The sequence below is a fragment of the Carassius carassius genome, chromosome 43 (genome assembly GCF_963082965.1).
Source record: "Carassius carassius chromosome 43, fCarCar2.1, whole genome shotgun sequence".
NCBI classification, from domain to species: domain Eukaryota; kingdom Metazoa; phylum Chordata; class Actinopteri; order Cypriniformes; family Cyprinidae; genus Carassius; species Carassius carassius.
The window spans coordinates 18,549,391-18,570,572 of record NC_081797.1 but is presented as its reverse complement, the minus strand read 5'-3'; the positions used below and the strand labels follow the sequence as shown (position 1 = coordinate 18,570,572).

At 34.9% G+C, this 21,182-nt stretch overlaps 1 protein-coding gene across 2 annotated transcripts in view; it reads left to right on the top strand.

Moving 5' to 3' along the window:
• Nucleotides 1-21,182, top strand: part of LOC132125280 (SITS-binding protein-like) — a 39,983-nt gene that overhangs the window by 14,887 nt on the left and 3,914 nt on the right. The window contains exons 3-8 of one of the 2 annotated variants that reach the window (XM_059536606.1): nt 8,295-8,502; nt 10,742-10,892; nt 16,044-16,238; nt 16,628-16,896; nt 17,891-18,027; nt 18,945-19,066. In XM_059536606.1, coding sequence (XP_059392589.1) covers nt 8,295-8,502; nt 10,742-10,892; nt 16,044-16,238; nt 16,628-16,896; nt 17,891-18,027; nt 18,945-19,066 — 1,082 coding nt within the window. The remainder of the gene's footprint in view (nt 1-8,294; nt 8,503-10,741; nt 10,893-16,043; nt 16,239-16,627; nt 16,897-17,890; nt 18,028-18,944; nt 19,067-21,182) is intronic. The other variant, XM_059536608.1, reaches the window with a different exon arrangement.

Below are 21,182 nucleotides of genomic sequence, written 5' to 3'. Positions count from 1 at the left end.
CGAGCACCGATGGTGCGAGGACCCTCTTGTATCTGCTTTGTTTATTATTAGGGCCCGAGCACCGATGGTGTGAGGACCCTATTGTATCTGCTCTGTTTCTTATTATTATTCTTCCGCTTCTCCAAAATGAATCGCATTTTTGAGGGCTTAAACATGCTCAAAAATTCATTAAACTTTGCACACGCGTCAAACCTGGTGAAAATTTTCGTCTGATATAGGATTCAGAAGAGGGTGTGGCAAAATGGCTCAACAGCACCACCTATACTAAAAAAATCAACAGCCTTCCAGCTATGTTTCACGTACATGCACAAAATTGGCACACACATGTAACACACCAATACCTACAAAAAAGACTCTTGGAGCAAAATTCTAAACCCAACAGGAAGTCGGTTATTTTTAATATTATGAGCAAATTTTGTGCAATTTTTGTCATTTCCATGCGTTGTATTTTAACGAACTCCTCCTAGAGATTTATTCAGATCAACACCTAATTTGTAACGCCTGATCTAAAGGCCTTTGCGATGTTAAATTGCGAAGATCTTGAATTTCAGTTGAAGGGCGTGTCTGTGGCGGCCTGGCGAATTTTGATGATTCGCCATGAAAAATGAAGTTGCTATAACTCGGACATACAATGTCCAATCTGCCCCAAACTTCACATGTTTGATAAGACTCCGAACCTGAACAGATTGACATGCCATATGACAATGACATGACATATAGTCATAGCGCCAACTATTGGCAACAGGAAGTGACATATTTTACACTGCGAAGAACTACTCCTAGAAATTTTATGACATTCATATCTTTTTTGTGGTCAGTCTAATCTAAAGGCCTGTGCGATGTTCAGTTGTGAAGATCTTGAGTTTTCGTTAAAAGGCGTGTCCATAGCGCCATGACGAAGTTCGATGTCTCGCCATGGGAATAAAACATGTTATAACTCAGGCATAAAATGTCTGATCATCCCCAAACTTCACATGTGTGATAAGAGTCCTGGCATGAACAGATCTGAAGGCCAATATTCCATCGGGTGTGGCAAAATGGCTCGATAGCGCCACCTATATACTTTCAATGGAGTGCGCCTCGAGTTATGTTTCATTTACATGTACAAAAATTGGTATACACATGTAACACATAAATACCTACAAAAAAGTCTCTTGGTACGAAATTCGACTCCCAACAGGAAGTCGGTTATTTTGAATTTTCTTTGCAAAATTGGTGTTGTTTTTGCCATTTTCAGGGGTTTAACAAACTACTCCTAGAAATTTATTCAGATCAACACCAAACTTGGTCAGTGTAATCTAAAGGCCTTTGCGATGTTAATTTGCGAAGATCCTGAGGTTCGTAAAAGGGCATGTCCATGGCGGCCTGACAAATTTCGATGTTTCGCCATGAAAAAGGAAGTTGCTGTAACTCAGACATACAATGTCCAATCTGCCCCAAACTTCACATGTCAGATAAGACTTCTGCCCTTAACTGATCTACATGCCCATATTCAGTTATAGTCATAGCGCCACCTGCTGGCAACAGGAAGTGACATATTTTACGCTGAGACAAACTTCTCCTAAAATATTTTGACATTAATGTATTTTTTGTGGTCAGTCTAATCTAAAGGCCTGTGCAATGTTAAATTGTGTAGATCTTGAGTTTATGTTAAAGGGCGTGTCCATGGCGCCATGACAAAATTGTATGTCTTGCCACAGCAAGAGAAGTTGTTGTAACTTGCATAAAATGTTCAATCTTCCCCAAACTTCACATTTTCGATAAGAGTCCTTGCCTGAACATCTCTGAAGGCCAATATTCCATTATAATGATAGCGCCACCTGCTGGCAACAGAAAGATTGACACATATATGGAATATACTTTGATATATTTCACTTATATTTGTGACTTTAGATGCATATTTCTCACCGTTCACCTTTTTACTAAAGCCACTCGCTGCTGGTGAGCCCGGGTGCGAGGGCCCGTTCATCGCAGCGTGCAGCTTTAATTTTGTTTGTATTCGTCCAGAGTCGGACGATTTGAGTTTCATCCTTCAATCGCTCTGAGGCCCCATTCTTAAGGTGTGTATAACATGGGTTCTGCACAGAGGCGTATAAATAACATAAACATCATTCGCTGACGTTTCGGCAGACTTTCGGCTTGAGTTATGAGCAAGGTGGGTTCTACAGAAGCTGAAAAAGAGGGGGAGCTGTCTATTATTTTTAGAATAATTCCCTACGGTAACTACTACCAGCTTTCCCGAAATATTTTCCACTCTGTCTTTAAAGCAAAGATTAATAACAGCATTCCATCTCACTTTTTTCACTTTATATGGACTGGATGAGAGCAGAGAGTGGAACAATTTTTGAACAATAAATTAATGATTTGCAGAAGTGCTATTTCATATAAATAATAACAGAGTACCACATAACTTGATACAAGGAAAAATATGCAAAGGAGAAAACAATTGAAAACAACTGAAAAGTTGTTCTAAGAGGTTTCAGTCTTTACTTTGTCTTCCAATTGGCTAGTCATTATAAATTCTCTCCTATTTGCGCATTCAAATAAATCTTTTGTATGTTTGGATGGGATTAGTTGAACTGATACTCTTATTTTTCTACTTAAAGTGATAGTCATGATAATTCTGTTATCTTTACATGTCATTCCAAACCCACAGTGTTTCTACTGTTTTTGTCCATTCAGTGCAATGGGGTCCAAATCAACATTAGACTCCTCTGATTTTCATTGTAAGGAAAAACAAAGCACTGACGTATATTTATATATATGCAGGATTGGAATGCCATGACAGGATTTTTTTTTGGCATGAACTGGTTTTACTTATTCATATGTAAAACATATGCATAATCTTATGGTTAACAGTTTGGCTCATTTTATTCACTTGGCAGAGTCTACTGCAGGTGCTAGCCATGACAGCAGCCTTAATTTCTCTCCAAGTCTAATCTGCAGTGATAAATCGAGGGGAACTGGTGAAGTTTGCCAAAGAATCTATCTTATTTAAGAGACGTTTCTCAAAATAAAAGGGAAAAAGAAACTAACGAGACAACGAGAACAACTTTTTTATTTTTTGTCGACTGCATTCATTGTCATCAAACAAACTAATTTTTTACCTTAACTTTTTATAAGTTTACCGACATCTACAAACTTGCATTCATTCCCAAACTAGATTCCCTATATTGAGTTTAGCTGATTTCTAAAATCTATTCTAGAATTTATTCTTTTTAAGAAACTTTGACTACTTAGAGTAATTTTGATATATATATATATATAAATATATATTTGGTATATTTTGGTAATATTTTGCCATGTGTGTGGGGTAGCACGTAGTCTGGGAGAGCAGAAGGTTTACAGGTTTTGAGTTGACACTGTCTGTTTACAAAAAGTCCACAGTAAAATCATCTTTTTCTAATGTTATACAAAATTCCCCACGGTAATTTCAAATGTATATACAATTTGTATACATGCAAAAAATGTGATTTACATAATGCACAGTTTTACATGCTTATGTGTAACTTTTAAGCTGAGGCCTTTAATTTGTCAACATGATCAAAACTTTGTTGTAAAACTCCTAGACAATCTACTACATGCCTTCTGTCATATGAATTATATTTTATACTGTTTCTAGCAAGTAAAAGACCTTTTAATATACTGTAACTTTAAAAAGATCGCCCCTCAGGTCATGTTTTGTCTTTATGCTGTAAAGTCAAAGTCTTTTATATTGTTTAATATTTTAAGATGAACACTTACTGAATTGAAGCAACTTTTAACTTTGAAGTAAGGTTTTCTTGATTATACATACATTAATTTGTAATGAAAATCATGCTAAAATGTGTAAAAGATGATCCATTAGGCTTTTTGAGGAACAATTATTTGTTCATCTCACAATCATCAATGTACTGCACCGTATTAAATGTTTTCAAACTAGAGAGCTTTGATCATAAAACTGAGCATTTAAATATAATCTTACTAAGCCATATTTGTAGATATAGAGTGACAACTGATATTTCTATACATTTTTTGTAAGCATCTGCTATTCTGAAAGATCTCATTGAATTACAAGCTATCAGAATTGCTTCTTATTTTTTGGCCATATAAATATCAGCATGTGCACCAAATAGCATTTTTTCTCAGTTTGGACCTTGGGGTGTTTTATTTTTTATTCTTTTTTTTTTCTCAATTTTGACCTCCATTTTCTCAACTATATCATGCTATGTGAGCCATAAAATCCTGATCAACAAAAACATATGCAAGCTTCTGTTGTTATATTCTGGCTAAAGCTTCACCAAACTAACAGTTTTTGGTCTGTTGTATTGTATGTCATGTTTACAGGGTTAAAGGAATAGTACACCCAAAAATGAAAATTCTTTCATTAATTACTCACCCTCATGTCGTTCCAAACCCATAAGACCTTCGTTCACCATCGAAACACAAATTAATTTTTAATGAAGTCCGAGAGCTTTCTGACCCTCCATAGACAGCAATGCAACTACTATGTTCAAGACCCTAAAAGGTAGTGAGGACATCGTTAAAATAGTCCCAAACATGCATGGCGGTACTCTCATGAATGCATATTGAAGACTGACACAGAAGAGAAGAATTGGTTGAATTAAGTCACTATTTTTGTTTTCTTTGAATTATCGTTCTATTGAGTTATCGTAATCGTTGAATTAAAAGGGGTCATATAATGTAAAAATAACATTATTTTTAATGAAATGTGTTTAAGCGGTTTAAGGTACTTAAACTCATACTTTCCTCATAATTGTTTCTCCTTTATGCCCTGCCTTCCTGAAATGCTTTGTTTTTTACAAAGCTCATCAGTCTGAAAAACAAGGTGTTCTCTGATTGGCCAGCTATCCAGTGCGTTGTGATTGGCTGAATGCCTCAAACGTGTGAGGGAAAGTTACCCCCCTTGCCATATTGTGATGCCGTGTCCCAGTCAGAACACTGGCGCAACAAGACAAAAACAATAAAACCCATTACAAATTAGGCATTTGTTGCATCCAGTGGGGACATAATTACTGATTAAATTGACTTACTGTTTACTGTCTTTTTTTAAGCATTACGTTGCATCACACCACGTAAACATAAAACCATGTCTGCATTTGTGATCAGAGAAATGACAAACAACCAGCGCAACTCTACATTGCTCAAAGTGCGCATTTGAATCATCAGTGGCAAATCTTTTAAATATGTAAACATACTTACAGACTGTGAGTCAGAACAGCCTGGGACTGAACTGTTCTTGAACAGTGTTGTAAATACAACTTAACCACTGATTTCTAGTTGTGTCCTTTTTTGGGAGGCCAAACAAACTGCAGCAAAAATGATACAGCGAGAATCAAAGTTACGCCTTATTTCTTTGCGTGAACATTTGGGCTGCGTTATGCAAATCTTCCTACATAGTGACGTTGACTTAACTTTTATAAAGAATATCTTTTGGATTTGAGAATTTAGTCTTTGCAACTTTAGGGATCTTAGCTATTCACAAACAGCTTGTAACACACCAAGGAGAAAGGAAAACTTATAATTGCATCATATGTCTCCTTTAAAGACAAATAGGCGAATATCAGTACAAATTAAAAAATCAAACTGATTATCAGCCTATTTCTTTTGAACTACATCGTATCTGAATAATAAAATAATTAACCTAACTTCTGAAACAATGCAATGCTTATTGCTGGAAAACATTTGCAAAGATATATTGTTTCATTTTAAAAGCTCATTTTAAAGTCATGCTGTGAGTTTGGTTGAGGTGAGGGGCATTCAGACGGACGGTGCTGTGTACGTCTACACTGGGGTACATTGATATGGTGGTGAAATCCGAGAAGCAGGAGGAATTTCAGGGAGGGCAGCTACATCTGCGCACACCATTATCTGCTTCACATAATCTCAACTTTTCAGGTGCAGAAAGACATCAGAAGCAGCCCTCATATACCACCCACCTTCTCAAGAAGCTTTGAAAATATAAAGATTCAATAATAAATCCCAGTGTTTCCTGTTCCAAACATCCCAGTCTTGGAATTTTCATGAAACAGTACATCAGGCTGTAAAGGCTGCTTTACTGGGGCAGGCCGAAAGATGGATTTGGTTTCATTCATGCTGTGTCTGCCATTCACACAGAGTCACGAATGTAGTTACATGAGTTAACGTCTGATCTGAAATCACCTGACGGCTCAGCAGTGTCCAAGACTTGCATGTCAGCATCACTGACTGAACTGTTCACCTTGTTATTTCCGATTTCAGTTATTTCGTAACAGGAAGACATGCGCTACCATTCAAAGATTTTTTTTTTCTTTTTAAATAAAATTAATACTCTTATTCAGCAAGGCTGCATTAAATTGATCAAAAGTGACATTAAAGACATTTAGGGCCAGATTTGCTAAACATAGCAAATTAGCGTTAGAGCACTAAAATATATAATATGACTAAATATATAATCAAGTGAAACATTATGAAGTTTCAATAACAATATACAATACTATACCATTCAAAAGCTTGATGTAAATAATATAAATGTAACAAATAAATAACTGTAGGCTAACAAATGTAAAAACAATGCTGTTCTTTTAATTTATTCCCCCTAAAAAAACTAAAAAATATTCTCAGCTCTTTTCAACATTAATAATAATAATAATAATGATAATAATAACAACAATAAAGGTTTTTTGGTAGAAAATAAGATTGTTAAAAGGATTTCTGAAGGATTGTGTGACTGGAGTATTGATGCCAAAAAGTTGGTTTGAAAGTCAGCTTTGATTGTTCCTGATAAACTGTTTAACTGCTCCCCCAAGTGAATATTAAAGTATGTTGTGGGATAATTAAATATATTCTAAATAAACTACAAACATAAAATTATATAGATTTATTTTGTTCTCACATTCTTTCTTGTAACTCCTCACTCACAGTGGCACAGATGACTGAGAGGCTCATTATGCAGCTCATTATGCAGCTCATTATGCAGCTCATTATGCAGCTCATTATGCGGGCCTTTGTCTTCTCAGGTGTAAATCACAATGATATTCATGATATTTGACGCCTACTCGCATATGACTTTTACCAACAAAAAGTGTCTTAGAAAATGTAAATCAATATATTGTTTTCTGTGAGTGAGTAAACAAGATGATTTTCACATAATTTAGAAAGAAAAATTCTAGGCTACAAGCTCCAGTTCTCAAAAATCCCGGGAACCAATTTTCTCTATGTGTTTTTTTGCCTTTTTCAAGTGTTTTAACATTTTTAGTTCTTCACTAACCACGCATAATATTTTTTTTCTCAAAAACACAATCATGTACATACATGCATTTTACATATTATTATAGCCCAGTTTGTGCTGTTTACAGTGAGATTAGACTTTACCCATTCAGATATTGATAAGAAACTGAAAAAAAGCACAAATGTCAGGAAATGACAAAACTTCTCCAGGCCCCAAAAATACCCTTAGACTCCAGAGGGTTAAGAAATTAATTGACAAGCGCAAATTTTAGTAAATCGCCTTGCAATTTATTTAAATACTCTCCTCTCATAAATTTACCAATCGAATAGGAAACTCTTACAAATGCTTATTTAGTAAATTGAGTTGCAAAAATAACTGCATTATTTTTAACCTGACAGTCGTTTTTTTAACGCCAAATGAGGGTTTCCGCTGACGCAAGCTGTTAGTAAATCTGATTTTAAATGGATGCTGTTCTTTTGAACTTTCTATTCATAAAAGAACCATAGAAAGCCAATCAGAATTTTAGAATGATTTCTGAAGGATCGTAAGACACAGATGACTGGAGTAATTATACTGAAAATTCAGCTATCAAGCAATAAATTAATTACAATTTTTTTTTTTTTTACTAGGGGTGTAACGGTACACATATTTGTACCATTTATAAAAGCATAAAAAATTCTGCCATTATTAAGCTTGGAAGAACCAAGACATTTTTTAAAACTTACATTGTATTTGTCTGACAGAAGAAAGTCAAGGATGCATTGAAGGTGACTGAGGTTGACATTTCTGTGTGAACTGTCCCCTTAATTTTATGAATTAATTGTCAGTAGATCGACTGCAGAACTTTCCACTCCCATTTATGCTTTTATGGGGTTGTGCTCTTTCGCTAATTTAGCCCTATATCTAATAGAAGTTATTTTTGTCAACTTTTAGATGTACACTAGCATGTAAACGACCTCACAGTTAGCAGACATGGACTAAAAGCCACAAAACTTCAGTTTTGATGTATCTGGGAATTTAAAATGTGCAAAGCTAACCATTAGTAACCCAATGCTGTTGTTTTATTTTTGTTTTTTTTTCAAAGGTGTGTCAGTTCTAGTGGCCCTGAACATCCCGCTTCATGTAGGAATGGAGAGCAGACAGCAGTTCTGTTTGCAGACGCCGCCCAGTATGGAGCGCATGCCGCTGCAGTACACCGTGTGTGTTGGACACAACATTCGAGCTGTCCATCAGGAGTCAATGCAGCAGCTCTCCACAGCCAGACGAGAGCTGCCAAACATGGATGTCTTACGGTACTACAACTTTACAAACCCCTTTTCCTTTTTTATTGTTATTATTCATTGTTATCTTTAACTTTGCATTTATCGGGATGCATAAATTCTTTGTAATTATTAGCGCTTTGTGATTATCAGTACCTGTCCAATATTAGAAGCAGAGGCAAACCTATTTTAAGCATCACTTTTTTTAAGTGTCAAAATAGTTAGAAAGTGATTCATCAATTTTAATGCACATTCAATTTATTTCTGATTTATTCATTTTAATTGCAGATTTGTACCTTCATGTTTTTTATACATACGTCATTGTTGTCAAAACAACGGCCTAATCACACAGACTCACGGAAATTACTAAAAACGCTGTATTATATGCATTTGTAAGACATCATCATTTTAATATTCATCTTTTACAAATACGTTACTGTTTACAAAAGTTTTTAGAGGTTGCGTTAATTTTTTTTTACATCATTTACATAATTTTTTATCAATGACAGAAAAATCTGAATGCCATCCATCACAGTGAGAGATTACAGTGTTGGTGATGTATTGCAATTTATATTTGATCATCAACTCCAAAACAAAAATAAAACTGTCTTTTTTTGCCCTAGAAGGCAAGCCTGCAACCATTAGCCAAAAAAGCTTAATGACTAAAGCTAACGCTTCCGATCTGGCAGTATGTGGGAAAGGAGACCAGAGGCCGTTTTTTAAATGAATGTCAATGGAGGAGAAGCTTCTCTACGCTGAATAAACAGCTTTGTAGAGGATTATTTAATGAATTGACAGCCTATCTGCTAATCTTCAACATGTTTTACACTTAAACAATACTTTTGGATTGAACTATTTTTAGAGTTTACCACAAAAAAATGTCGCTTTATAAGAGAATTCACTGAGTTTTTGCGACTGGTGGGATTCAGTTTACGGCACTTATTCATTCCTATGGTATCAGTAATCTGTGATTGAGGGTCACACAACTCGTTGCGCTTTCTCCAATAGTTAGTAATACAGCGAAAGAGAAGATCAGTTCACGTGCACTGCCACTTCGCTTGTCTACAGCGATCTATCACGCCACATTACAGAGCGCCAAAATGGTATTTATTGAATTGAATTTCCCAATAAAATGGACAGCATTTGAAATCTGAGATTTAAGAATCAACATTGGTTCATAAAAAATTGAATCAATTAAAATCGATTTTTTGTTTTACCGACCCAAGCACATTTTGTTGTTTTAGTGGCCTCCACTGTCACTGTGGTGTGTTGTACATGAAAAGTGAGGCACAGTCTTTGTTCATCTGTTCTCATCATAAATAAATAAATGCATAGGCCTATATGCTCGTCCTGTAGGTTCATTATTAAAAATGAAAATGAGAACAAAAATACAAGCAATTAAATGTGTTATTATGATTAAAATATGAACATTTTAATGACGGGTAATAATAGATTACGACAGAATTATTACAGAAATCTAACGCAACCTCTAATACACACACACACACACACACACACACACACACATATATACTATATATGTATTAATCCCTTACTATTGCATGGTGCATTGTCATTATCACTGTTCCACGCACCCTAAATTTTGTTAATAATTTGAATTATACTGTACTTTCTGTTTTCATTAAAAAAAATTTTTGTTTGTTGTGGTTTTTTTGTTTTTTTTTGTCATTGTTAATCCATATAGTTTGTATAGCTATTACGTATACCATACTTTATTGGTAGCACTTTATTTTACAGTCCTGTTCCTAGTGTACATACTATGTACTTATAGTAATTACAATAACTATGTAATAACTAGGTACTTACCCTGAACCTACCCCTAAAACTAACCCTACCCCATGTAGTTACCTTGTATTACCAGAACTTTCTTAGATAAATACACTGTAAGTACACTATAAGTACATGTTAGTACACGTACTGTAAAATAAAGTGCAACCACTTTATTTTAAGGTGTCCTTGTTACAGTTTAATTATACATTTAAGTACTGATTAATTTTAGTTAATTAATAATACTCAGTACTTAAATGTATAATTACACTGTAACTTACAGTATGGTTAGGGATAGGGTTTAGGTTTGGTTTAGGGTTACTTGCATGTAATTATGCATAATTTATTTTTATTAGAAAACTAAGTACATGTAACAAGGACACCTTAAAAAAAAGTGTTACCGTTTTTTTTTTAGATTATTTAGTTTTAGTTATTTTGGTATAATGAGTTTGAAGACTCTAACAAATGCAATATTTCTCTGAAGGCTGCCTTTCTGGAAGCTTCTAGCAAACGTGGACTCAGGGGCCAAGCTAGAGCGAGAGCTGAGGACCTTCTCAAACCGGCTGAAGCGGCATCACCTCGGGGAGGGGGTCATCAGCCTCGACGAACATTCCACTGCTCTCCTCGCCAACATGGTGGGTCACGCGCTCTAAATCACCCTCTGCCGGCTTCCTGCTACACAATAACACCTGACTCTTCTGTATCAACTGGGGATTCATCATAGATAAATGTGTTTTTAAAACAAGTCTTTTTATGCTCATCAAGGCTACATTTATTTAAACACAAATACACAAAAAAGGATTGTAAAATATTATCGCAATTTCAAATTGAATATATTATCAAATGTATTTATTCCTGTGATGCAAAGCTGACTTTTCAGCATCATTTCTCCATTAGTAATAATAAAATAATAACACAATTATATAAAAGCATCAAATCAAGTAGCTTGTTGTTTTATAAATAATAATAAAACAATTAAGATTGAACCCCAGGTAATAAATAGGTTGTGAGAAAGCTGAAGTCATTCAGTGTCAGAGCGGCTGTGGTGATCTGCAGTGTATTCCCCGTCTCTGACCTTCAGCGTGCTGTTTAATCTCCAGCCGTCAGCGGCTCGGCCTCTGCACCTGTTGTAGTTCCGGGCCTTCAGGCCTTCATTTTCCGCCTCAACACCCCACCGGCTCGCACAGCCCACAGAGCCAACTGCACAGCTTCTTCTGCACATACTGTACATGTTGAAAGTTGTCATCTATCAATTGATTTTCTTATGGTTTATGTTTATATTTATGTATGGTTGCGTACAAATAAGTGCAACAAATCAGTAATAGAGTTATTATGGTTAACTATAACCATAAAAAAAAAACACGTTCATTGATTAAAATTTAAATAAATGTGTTCTGAAAAAAATAAAAAATAAAAAAAATTGTTTAGCTAGTCAACAAAGCAACATTTCTCGTCAAGCTGAAGTACTAATATAACTAAAGAAGCTAAAACTAATTAAAAAAAACAAATACTATAGTCATATTAAAAATGTGATTAATAATTTAAATAAATTAAAAGATAAAAAAAAAGATCATAATGCATAAACATTTTTTTTTAAACAATATATATATACACACACACACACACACACACACACACATTATATATATATATATATATATATATGTGTTAATACATAATAATTATGTTCAAATATAAAAGTGAATCTAAATTAATGAAAACTTTCAAGCGTTGAAGCAGCTTCAGTGTCAGCTAATGTGCACAGCCATGAGTAATTATATAAGTATATTCAAATCTGATTTAGATCCTTCTTATGCATTAGGCACTGTGCATATAGAACATTTTGTACTAAAAAGACTGTTAATTAATCAGATTGTGAACGGTTATTAGCCTTCAACCGAATTATAAAACATAATTCGCCAAACTATTTTGATCCATGCACTTGATGGAAAACCCAGTTTAAACGGACAGTTCACCCAAGAACTGTTTCAGTCGTCAGTAACTCACCCTCATTTTGTACCAAACCTGTATGACTTTCCAAACAAACTACTGACCACTAGTGGTGCATAAATAAGAGACTTCACTGTTAATTTTCATGCGGTTGATGGTGAGGTTTCTGAAGGACTCGTTATAATCACAAACACAGGCCAGGGTCTGGCAGAACACGTTTAGTTTCGATTCAGAGGTACATAACAGACAGAGTTACCTCGGGAACATTGTGTTCAAGCAGAAACGTCTCACGTTAAAAGCCACCAGCTGGCCTGTTAAGTTCATTCTGAGAGAACAAAACAAGTCCGAGCTGCTCAGTGGACATGAAAGGCTTCATTTTTCTAAGAAGAGAGGTCAGGATCTGATCCCCTGAGAGAAAGACACACATCTCTGGTTCACTGAAATACCAACAGTGAACTGGTTTACAATAAGCTGATACTTGCTGTGTTAAGAAGACTGATATGTTGTACTAGTGTGGGCCATCTGTGTTATGTTAGCTTTGTCTTCTTACCACTTTTTATGCATTTCTCAATGCTTTTATCAAGGTTTATAGTGCATTCAAGGTATATGTTTTATTATAACACTTGCTAATGCTAATGCTAATGGGTAATATCAATATATAGTTGGGTTAGTGACAAATAAAGAGTGCTAATGCTGGTTGCTAATGCTTTTATACCTCTTTCAACAAAAGTTTCATTTTAATGAGTCTAAAGATGTCATGTGGTGTAACCAAAAACATTTTCCTTGCACCGTGAATATATCTTTATTTTCAAGAATGTGTTAAAATATACTTTAATTAATTCATTTATTTTACAAATATAATGTATTAATTCATAAATATGACTTGTTTTTTGTCGTACCACATGACATTTTACAACTTGAGACTTACTGATATCATGCTAAAGGCATTTATCGGAGTGTCACATTTATGTTTATATGGTTTCACATGGTTTTGAAAAACTTTAATCTGTCTTTTTATAATAATTTTAATGGGTCTAAAGCTGTCATGCAGTGTAACTATGAAATAAAAAGTAATAACATGTTATCCTATAAAATAAAATTAAAAATATAAAATAAATTATTAATTCATAAATATCATTTGTTTTTGGTGAGCTGCACCGCGTGACATTTTACAAGTGGAACAACTGAGCTTTGCCATAAAAACTCCACATGACATGGAATCAGCGGAAAAGTTTTTCAAATATTAATGATTGCTGAAGCAGTTTTGTGAATATTTTATTAAAGAATCATTATTCATATAATATATCATTATTAATATTAATAATTCATAAATTATTATAGGTTATTATTATATATTAGGACAGTTATCACCCTGATATTTCTTACTTAAAAAAACAACAACAACAAAAATAGACATCTCTGTATCAGCCAGAATATATATTCATATAATATATATTCAATATATTCATTGATTGGGAACTACCGTGTTTTTCTTTCTTCAAATTGAATATATATATATATATGCATTAATATGCATACCTTAGAATTTTCAATTTTAGACGGTCTTGATTTATTGTTTATATTGTTTCTATGAACTCATTATGTTTTATGACACACAGGCTGGTTTAAATTTTTTGTCTAATCAGGGCATTGTTCTTAGGCATGCATGCTTGATTGATCTCAAAGCAGTATAAATTATAGTGAGCGGTTCGTTTCACAGCTGAATTCCTCTACAAAGATCAGAGGCAGGTGAAAGAGAAAAAAAAAAGCTAACTTTCTTCCAAGAAAAGAATGTTCTCTTTGTCTAAAATACTTAAAAGGCTTATCAGAACATTAACGTCAATGTAATGCTGACTACAGCCCTCCTATTACAATAACTCATGACTTTGATTTTACTCTTTTGAATTATTATTATTATTATTTTTTTAAAATTTTGTTCCTTTTTCCATACAACAGATTTTCCCTTCCATTACACTTACATTTTGCTATGTTGCAATAGCTCTATGTATTGAAAATTAGGTTATAGGCTTAAATAAAAAAAGTTTGATTATGCCGTAAAATAACAAAAAACTGGGGACTTCATAACAAAAATATCAGATCACCCACCATGAAGCAGAATTATGTGTGCTATCTAATACATGCACCACACTTTCCCATATCCCAACCGGAATAAAAGTCAAATACCACTAAATTGAAGTGGAAAACCTTCCCTTGTGTGACAGCTATACGAAACTGCAATTGGGAAACAATCCCAATGCCGTTTTTTTCTTTTCTTTACTAGTTTCCATATTAGCTTGAAATAACACAGTCATAAGCAGAACCAACAGCTTGACTTGGAATGAATTTGGTTATAAACACACTTGCCAGTATTCGCTATTTATTGCACAGATTCCTCATAAGCACAGCGTTCAGCATGTCTGTACAATATGATTAATTTAAATGACATTATTGTTATATTTTTTCAGACTCTGTGGCTCTGTTAGCAACTGTCATGGTAAAAACATTAATAGGGGCTGAGGTATTATTTTCAGTGATGGTAAAACAATAATATTTTCCATACTGTTAAAATAATCAACAAAAATAGAATTCTGAGACGTTGACGTTGATGGCTGCCATTGTCTGTAATATCCGACTGCCTACAAAAGCAGACTACAAACTGTGTGTGTTCAAACGGTGAGACATTATGAGTGTTTTAAAGGAACAGTTCACCCATAAAACTGAAATTTGTTCAACAGATCCTCTGCAGTGAATGGGTGCCAAACAGTCCAAACAGCTGATAAAAACATCACAATAATCTACAAGTAATCCACACCACTCCAGTCCAACACAAGTCCATAATTAAGACGTGTTTCACTTCAAACCATTGCTTTCAGCTAAAATATGACTCCTCCATACATAACATTGCTTTCTCCAGTGAAAAACTCATCTCGACCGAATCAGGAGAGAAATATGCACAGATCAAGCGCCTTTTTCAAGCAAAAACAGTCCAAAACGGAGTTGAAACGTCTAAATATTACATTTATTGTAATTAATTATGACGGCACCCATTCACTGCAGAGGATCCACTGGTGAATAAGAGGTGCACAATTTCTAAAAATATCTCATCTATATGGCCTGAGGGTGAGTACAATATAATCCAAATTTCATTGTTGGGTGAACTACTTCTTTAAATAATGTTTTGAATGTTTTTTTTTTCAGTGATGAAACGGGCAAAACAAGATTTTACAGTTTTTCATGTAACCAAAATACCAATAGTAAAGAAAAAAATTGTATGCATAATGCAGAATTATAAACCATGCCAAATTACAGCAGGACTCTGATTTTGAAGTGTATATACTTTACTACTTCCAGCTGCGCATTTAAAAATGTGATATAATATTTGCACTCACACAAACATATTTAATTACAATATACAATTAAGTAAACCTGACCATAATTCATCAACAGTAGATCATAAGCAATCATACACATGCAATATTCATTGATTGGGAACTACCGTGTTTTTCTTTTTTCAAATTGAAGACCTGGCTGCCATTGGTATCAAAAGTTTGAAAATCCCCTGACCTAAAGAATATGTTGTGTATGTTATGTCCAAAATAGTATTTTATTTGACTGAATTAGCCTGAATTAGGTTATACCAATGAAAGTTCATAATTTTTTTTACATTTTTAAAACATCAAGTTTTTCTATTCCTGCGTATGTCAGAAATATCTCACAAGCTTGATTTGTGAGGTTAAATCTATAATTTCTGCACCCAAATGTATGACTTTTTTAAACAGGTGCCATTAGACAAACAAAAAACTGATTATTTGCCGATTATTTTTTTGTCTTTCTAGGACCACAGCTACCTCAATAGCAAGAAAAGGACGTCTAAGAGACAGACGAGGGACCTCCCTTTTGTAAAGCTTCTGAACATTTCCATCACCCTGTCCCCGTACCTGAGTGTGGACTCGCAGCAGTTTCAGACCTCCATTCAAGAAGGCATTGAAGACTTCTGGCTGAGTCTGCCCTCAGGACCACAGGGCCGAGCGGTAAGACTGACCCATTGCTTGTCACTGCGTCTGTCTTTTTAATTTTAAAGTTCTATTTTTCTGTTTAAATCTCTGTAGAGTTTTAAATAATTGTGTTTATTACTTTTAATTTGCATCATTTTAGTTTTTTAGTACTTTAACTTAAAGGGAACATTTACATTTTAGGTTTTATTTGATTTTATATCAAAGTATTGTTATTACGTTTATCTAAACTTTTCCTGAAAATTGTATAAAACTTTCTTCAGAGCCATCTGAAACCAAGAATTTTCACGTTTTGAACTAAAGATTTTTCCTATTCTTTTTCATTGATACTCTGTTTATTCTTGACCCATATGCTTATCTATGCATTATTATTGTTGACTTTTAATTTGTACATAATTTCTCTTAAGGTGCCTCTGTTGACTCAGTGGAAAGGAAAGTACAGTGTGAAGATCAACATCAGCAACCCAAAAGCCACGAATTGGTTTCTGGAAAAAGTTGACAGTTTACATAGCCATTTGGGCATGGAGTATGTCATCCTGGAAGGCGGTGAGGGGAACCCTTTCGAGGAACAGGCCCTGCGCCCCCCTCTGGCATGGGTTGGGGATGAATACATCAGACTTTTGGCTGACCTGGCAGAAAGGATAGGGGAAAATACCATTGTGACCTCAGGAACAAGGTGGTTGAATGTTTTAAATAATCCCAATCAATTACTGTTACTTTGCCAGGTAGCACATGGGCCAACATCCTTGTGAGGTTTTAGGTTAGAGTCAGGGCTGGGACAGGGATTTTTAGGCCGTTTGGTTGAGTTTGTTTAAGGGGAATGTTGTTCAAGGATCCACTGAAGATGACAATCCAAGAATTTACCTCATTTGGCGATCATGACCAACCTACAACTTTGGGAACAATTAACAGACTTTGTTCAGACAGGGAACCAAAAACCAAAATCCATTCTTAGCATGTCCGACAAAAATCTTTCGTCTGAACCTCCAAAAAAATACACCAAATCAGATTTTTTTTTTTTTTGCAAGTCTGATCCAAACCACAGGCATACATGTGATTTAAAATCTATTTAACTCTTTCCCCGCCATTGACGGAATTTTCCATCTTTCCGTGTTTTCACTGTTGCATGGTAGGAGGTGCTATTACACAGCTTCTGATGAGTACTGAACATCTGGATCAAAACACGGTGAAGAAGATGCAGAAACAATTGATTACACATAAAAACAGATGCATATGTAAAATAACGTGGTCATCGAGATTTAAACAGCATATAAATCAAAAAAGTAGACCCCATGGAAGTGGTTTAGAATTGTGAAGTTTTGGTATTTTTAATGAAACTTGCCTACTTTTATGACTGATGTATCATGATAACAGCACTGTGGATATATTGTGTGTAGCAAGAGGCAGTTTTCCATCTTCTCTTTCAACAATGATAGTTACTTGTTGTTGTAGAAGACTGCTTTGTTCTGATTTATCCAGTTTGTCGTTTCCATGGCAAGATACTGATATTGATTATGGTTTGAGCAGTTGGATCCAAAATGTTCAGTAGACAGTCAATCATTTGAAAAACAAACTTCCCCATATGAATATATATATATATTGGATTTGGAAAACAAATTGGAATTGTGTTGTGGGAATTGTTTTTGACCTGGCTGATTTTGTCCGCACAGGTCCAGACACAAAGCGCTCTTCATCCGTATGAGTGCGCTGCAGTCAGACTGGAGTTACTCTGGCCTGAAGGGCATCATTCCATCCCTGCTGCATCACAGTCTCCTGGGATATAATTTCTTCATTCCTGATGCAGTAGGTAATACCTGCCCACACATGCATAATTACACAAAAATTCATAGCATAGATAAAAACAATAAAATTTAATCAACTGTCTTCTTTAATCCTTTACAAAAACGAAAGACCACTGGCACACAGTTGTACAGTACACAGTATGATACGAATAAATCTCATGAAATATGTCCAGAATATTCCCAGGTGGGGGGGTTAGGGGGCTTTTATGCCTGTTAGGACTCTATTAGATTTGTTACTTTGTTGCATAGTTACTCTGACAGTTAAGCACATTTTCCTTACATATTCTTAAAAAAAAAATGTATAATACATCATATGTTATAGTTTATATTTATTAAATATATTGACTTAGCTTTAACAAAAAAATACAGTAGATTTTTTGTAAAAAATCTACCTGAAACTGAACAGTTTATGGATCCTTTAGCAAAAAAAAAAAAAAAAAAAAAAAAAAAAACAGTTTACATACAGTATGTGTGTCATATTTGATAAATCGGGCTTTTATGGCCCGTATAGCATGAAAGACAAAATATGAAGCTCATATTTATTCAGAGGCCCAAACTGAGCAAAAATACACAATTTGGTGAAGATTCTGATAAATGGCCAAAACATAAGGTTAAATTCAATACAGTATTTTCAATTACATGAAAAAGCAATTTACTTAAAAAAAGTATAAACTATCAATCAGACAACAGAAGGCATGTAGTAGATTGTGTACAGCAGGTTTTTCAGTAAGATTTGATCACGTTTATAATTTAGATGCCTTAGAAATATGTGTATCACACATATTTTATTTTATTATATGTGTATAATAAAAGTAATATCACAATGCTAGAAAATCGTTATTGTCCACAAAGGTTTTTTTTTGGGGGGGGGGGGGGGGGGGTTCTTGACATGTGAATGCATTTTTGGGACTGTCAATTGCAGGAGGCTCTCTCTCTGCCGAACTGGTTGCCGATGACGAGCTTTTCGTTCGCTGGCTGGCAATCGCAGCTTTTCTTCCTGTCATCAGCTTTCAGACACCTCCATGGGTCTTTGAGAAGGAATGGGTGAGTGCCACAAGGGCGGGTCCTCGGCCCCATCCGGGTTTTAGCTTTCACTTCAGTTCCTTTCTCGTTGAAGTCAGAAAATAGGGAATAAGATGGAGCCAAGAGGGTCATACAATAAGAAAGACTGAGTTTTCAGGAAGCAAAACTGGGCGCAATATGTTGACCATTGAGAGTTAAATGCCTCATAATTAAAGACGTTTTCTTTTACACTCCTAACATAACATTGGAAACATAATACTCATTCACTCCATGGTGTACCATGAGAATGTTCTCCTGAAAGTACATCCTAAATACACAGCGGAATATTGAGTCCCAAGCACTGATATGTTTGAGCCCTAAGAGCAGGGTTTGAGTTTAGGACCGGCACAGCGCATCCTCCAGGTGGCCGTTTTTCTTGCATTTCATAGTGTAATTGCTTGGCCTTTCCACAACATCACCTGTGGTTAAGGGTCCATCTGGTCTGCATTAGCGTCTCTTTCAAATTTATGGCTCTCAATCTCAACTGCAATGAGAACCGCTGCACCAGGAATGATAATGAATCACTGGATAAGAGGAAAATAATCTTTCCAGAGACAATTACAAGTTTCATTAGTGATTTGACTTTACAGACTAGAATAAGTAATTGTCATGTTTTTTTGTGTGTGTGTGTGTGTGTGTGTGTGAGTGTGTGTGTTTTTAATCCCTGGTAGGAGATCTTTCAATGGATTTCATTGCTAGAAATAGCAAGAAGTAGAGGGAACCTCACCCTCTTCTTCCGTTGAATACAAAGGCCATGTGCAAACTGTAAAGATTCAGGTGCGACAGCCTCACTTAACTGTAGGAGTGGATCCCCTGAATTACAGTTTTGTGTGTGTATGGAACAGAAATCTCGAAACTACGATGCATTTGGTATCTGTAATTTTTAACTAAAGTAATATTACAGTAACCAAAGACTCATTAAATTTGATGATTTTAACTGTAACTTAGCCACCGCCTACAGAGCCATCAGGTTTTTTTTTTTTATGTTTGGAAGGCTATTTTGCAGTGTGTGCTCTTGAAGGGTTGCCATGTTAAATTCATATAAATTATGCGTTTTAAGCATCGTTGTGCTTGTTGTTTAAGCACGGTAAAAAGCGATCCATTTTATGGAGTTAAATAAAATATGCAGTTGCAGCCCAGGAGAGAAAAAAAACACACTTCCAAAATGTACTTAAAGTGCTTTATTTTTACACACTAATTTTCTACTTAATATACTAAAAATATACTAATATTATATAACAAATGCACTTTTTGTTTCTCCTGGGTGATCACAATATCTTCATATGTGGCTTATTTCCAAGATAACGTGTGTGGATTTGAGTTTATTGTGTGATTTGTTCTGGCAACACTAAGGAGTCTGACATACCCTGTGATTTCTAACACTGCACATGCAGAAAAGACTCTGATACACGTTTAAAAACATCATTAACAGCTAGAATTAAGAACTGTAATGTGAATGACCAACAAACTTAGCTGCAGTGTGTCCGTGGCCAAAGTGGGAAAAATTGAAGAAGGCTGAATAAAAAAACAACAACAACATATATTCTAAAAGTAATCTGTTCAACTGAAATTATAAAATAATTTTGATATCTCTCCGACTGCCTATGGAATGTTCATGAGGGAAGTAGTGTTGCCTGATAAAAGAAAGAATCATTCTTTTGAGTCATATCTTTCAACTGAATCAGTTGTTCAGGTCCAAAAAAATGATTCGTTCTCGAAGTCATAACGTTCTCATTTTGTGTTCTGAGGAAAATAGTCTGATGGATTTGGAACGACACGACGGTGAATAAATGAAGACAGAATTTTGGGTGAATTATCCCTTTAATAACTTTAGGACGTCGTGTTTGAACAGTGAGAAAATGGTATTGGAACATTCGTTGGTTTTGATCTTGGCTCATGGATATCATCTGGACAGTCCTAACCCTCTTAAATCATAGTTCATTAGTATTAATAGTAAATGTGTTGATCATACTGAAAGGCTTTACTTGCTGTTATTTTCCATTCTCTTTGGATTATTGCCTTCTGCAGGCTGTGTGTGTGTTTTGTGTGATTACCCAACACCCATTAGAGATCCAGTGACTATGTTGGGTCTAAATAG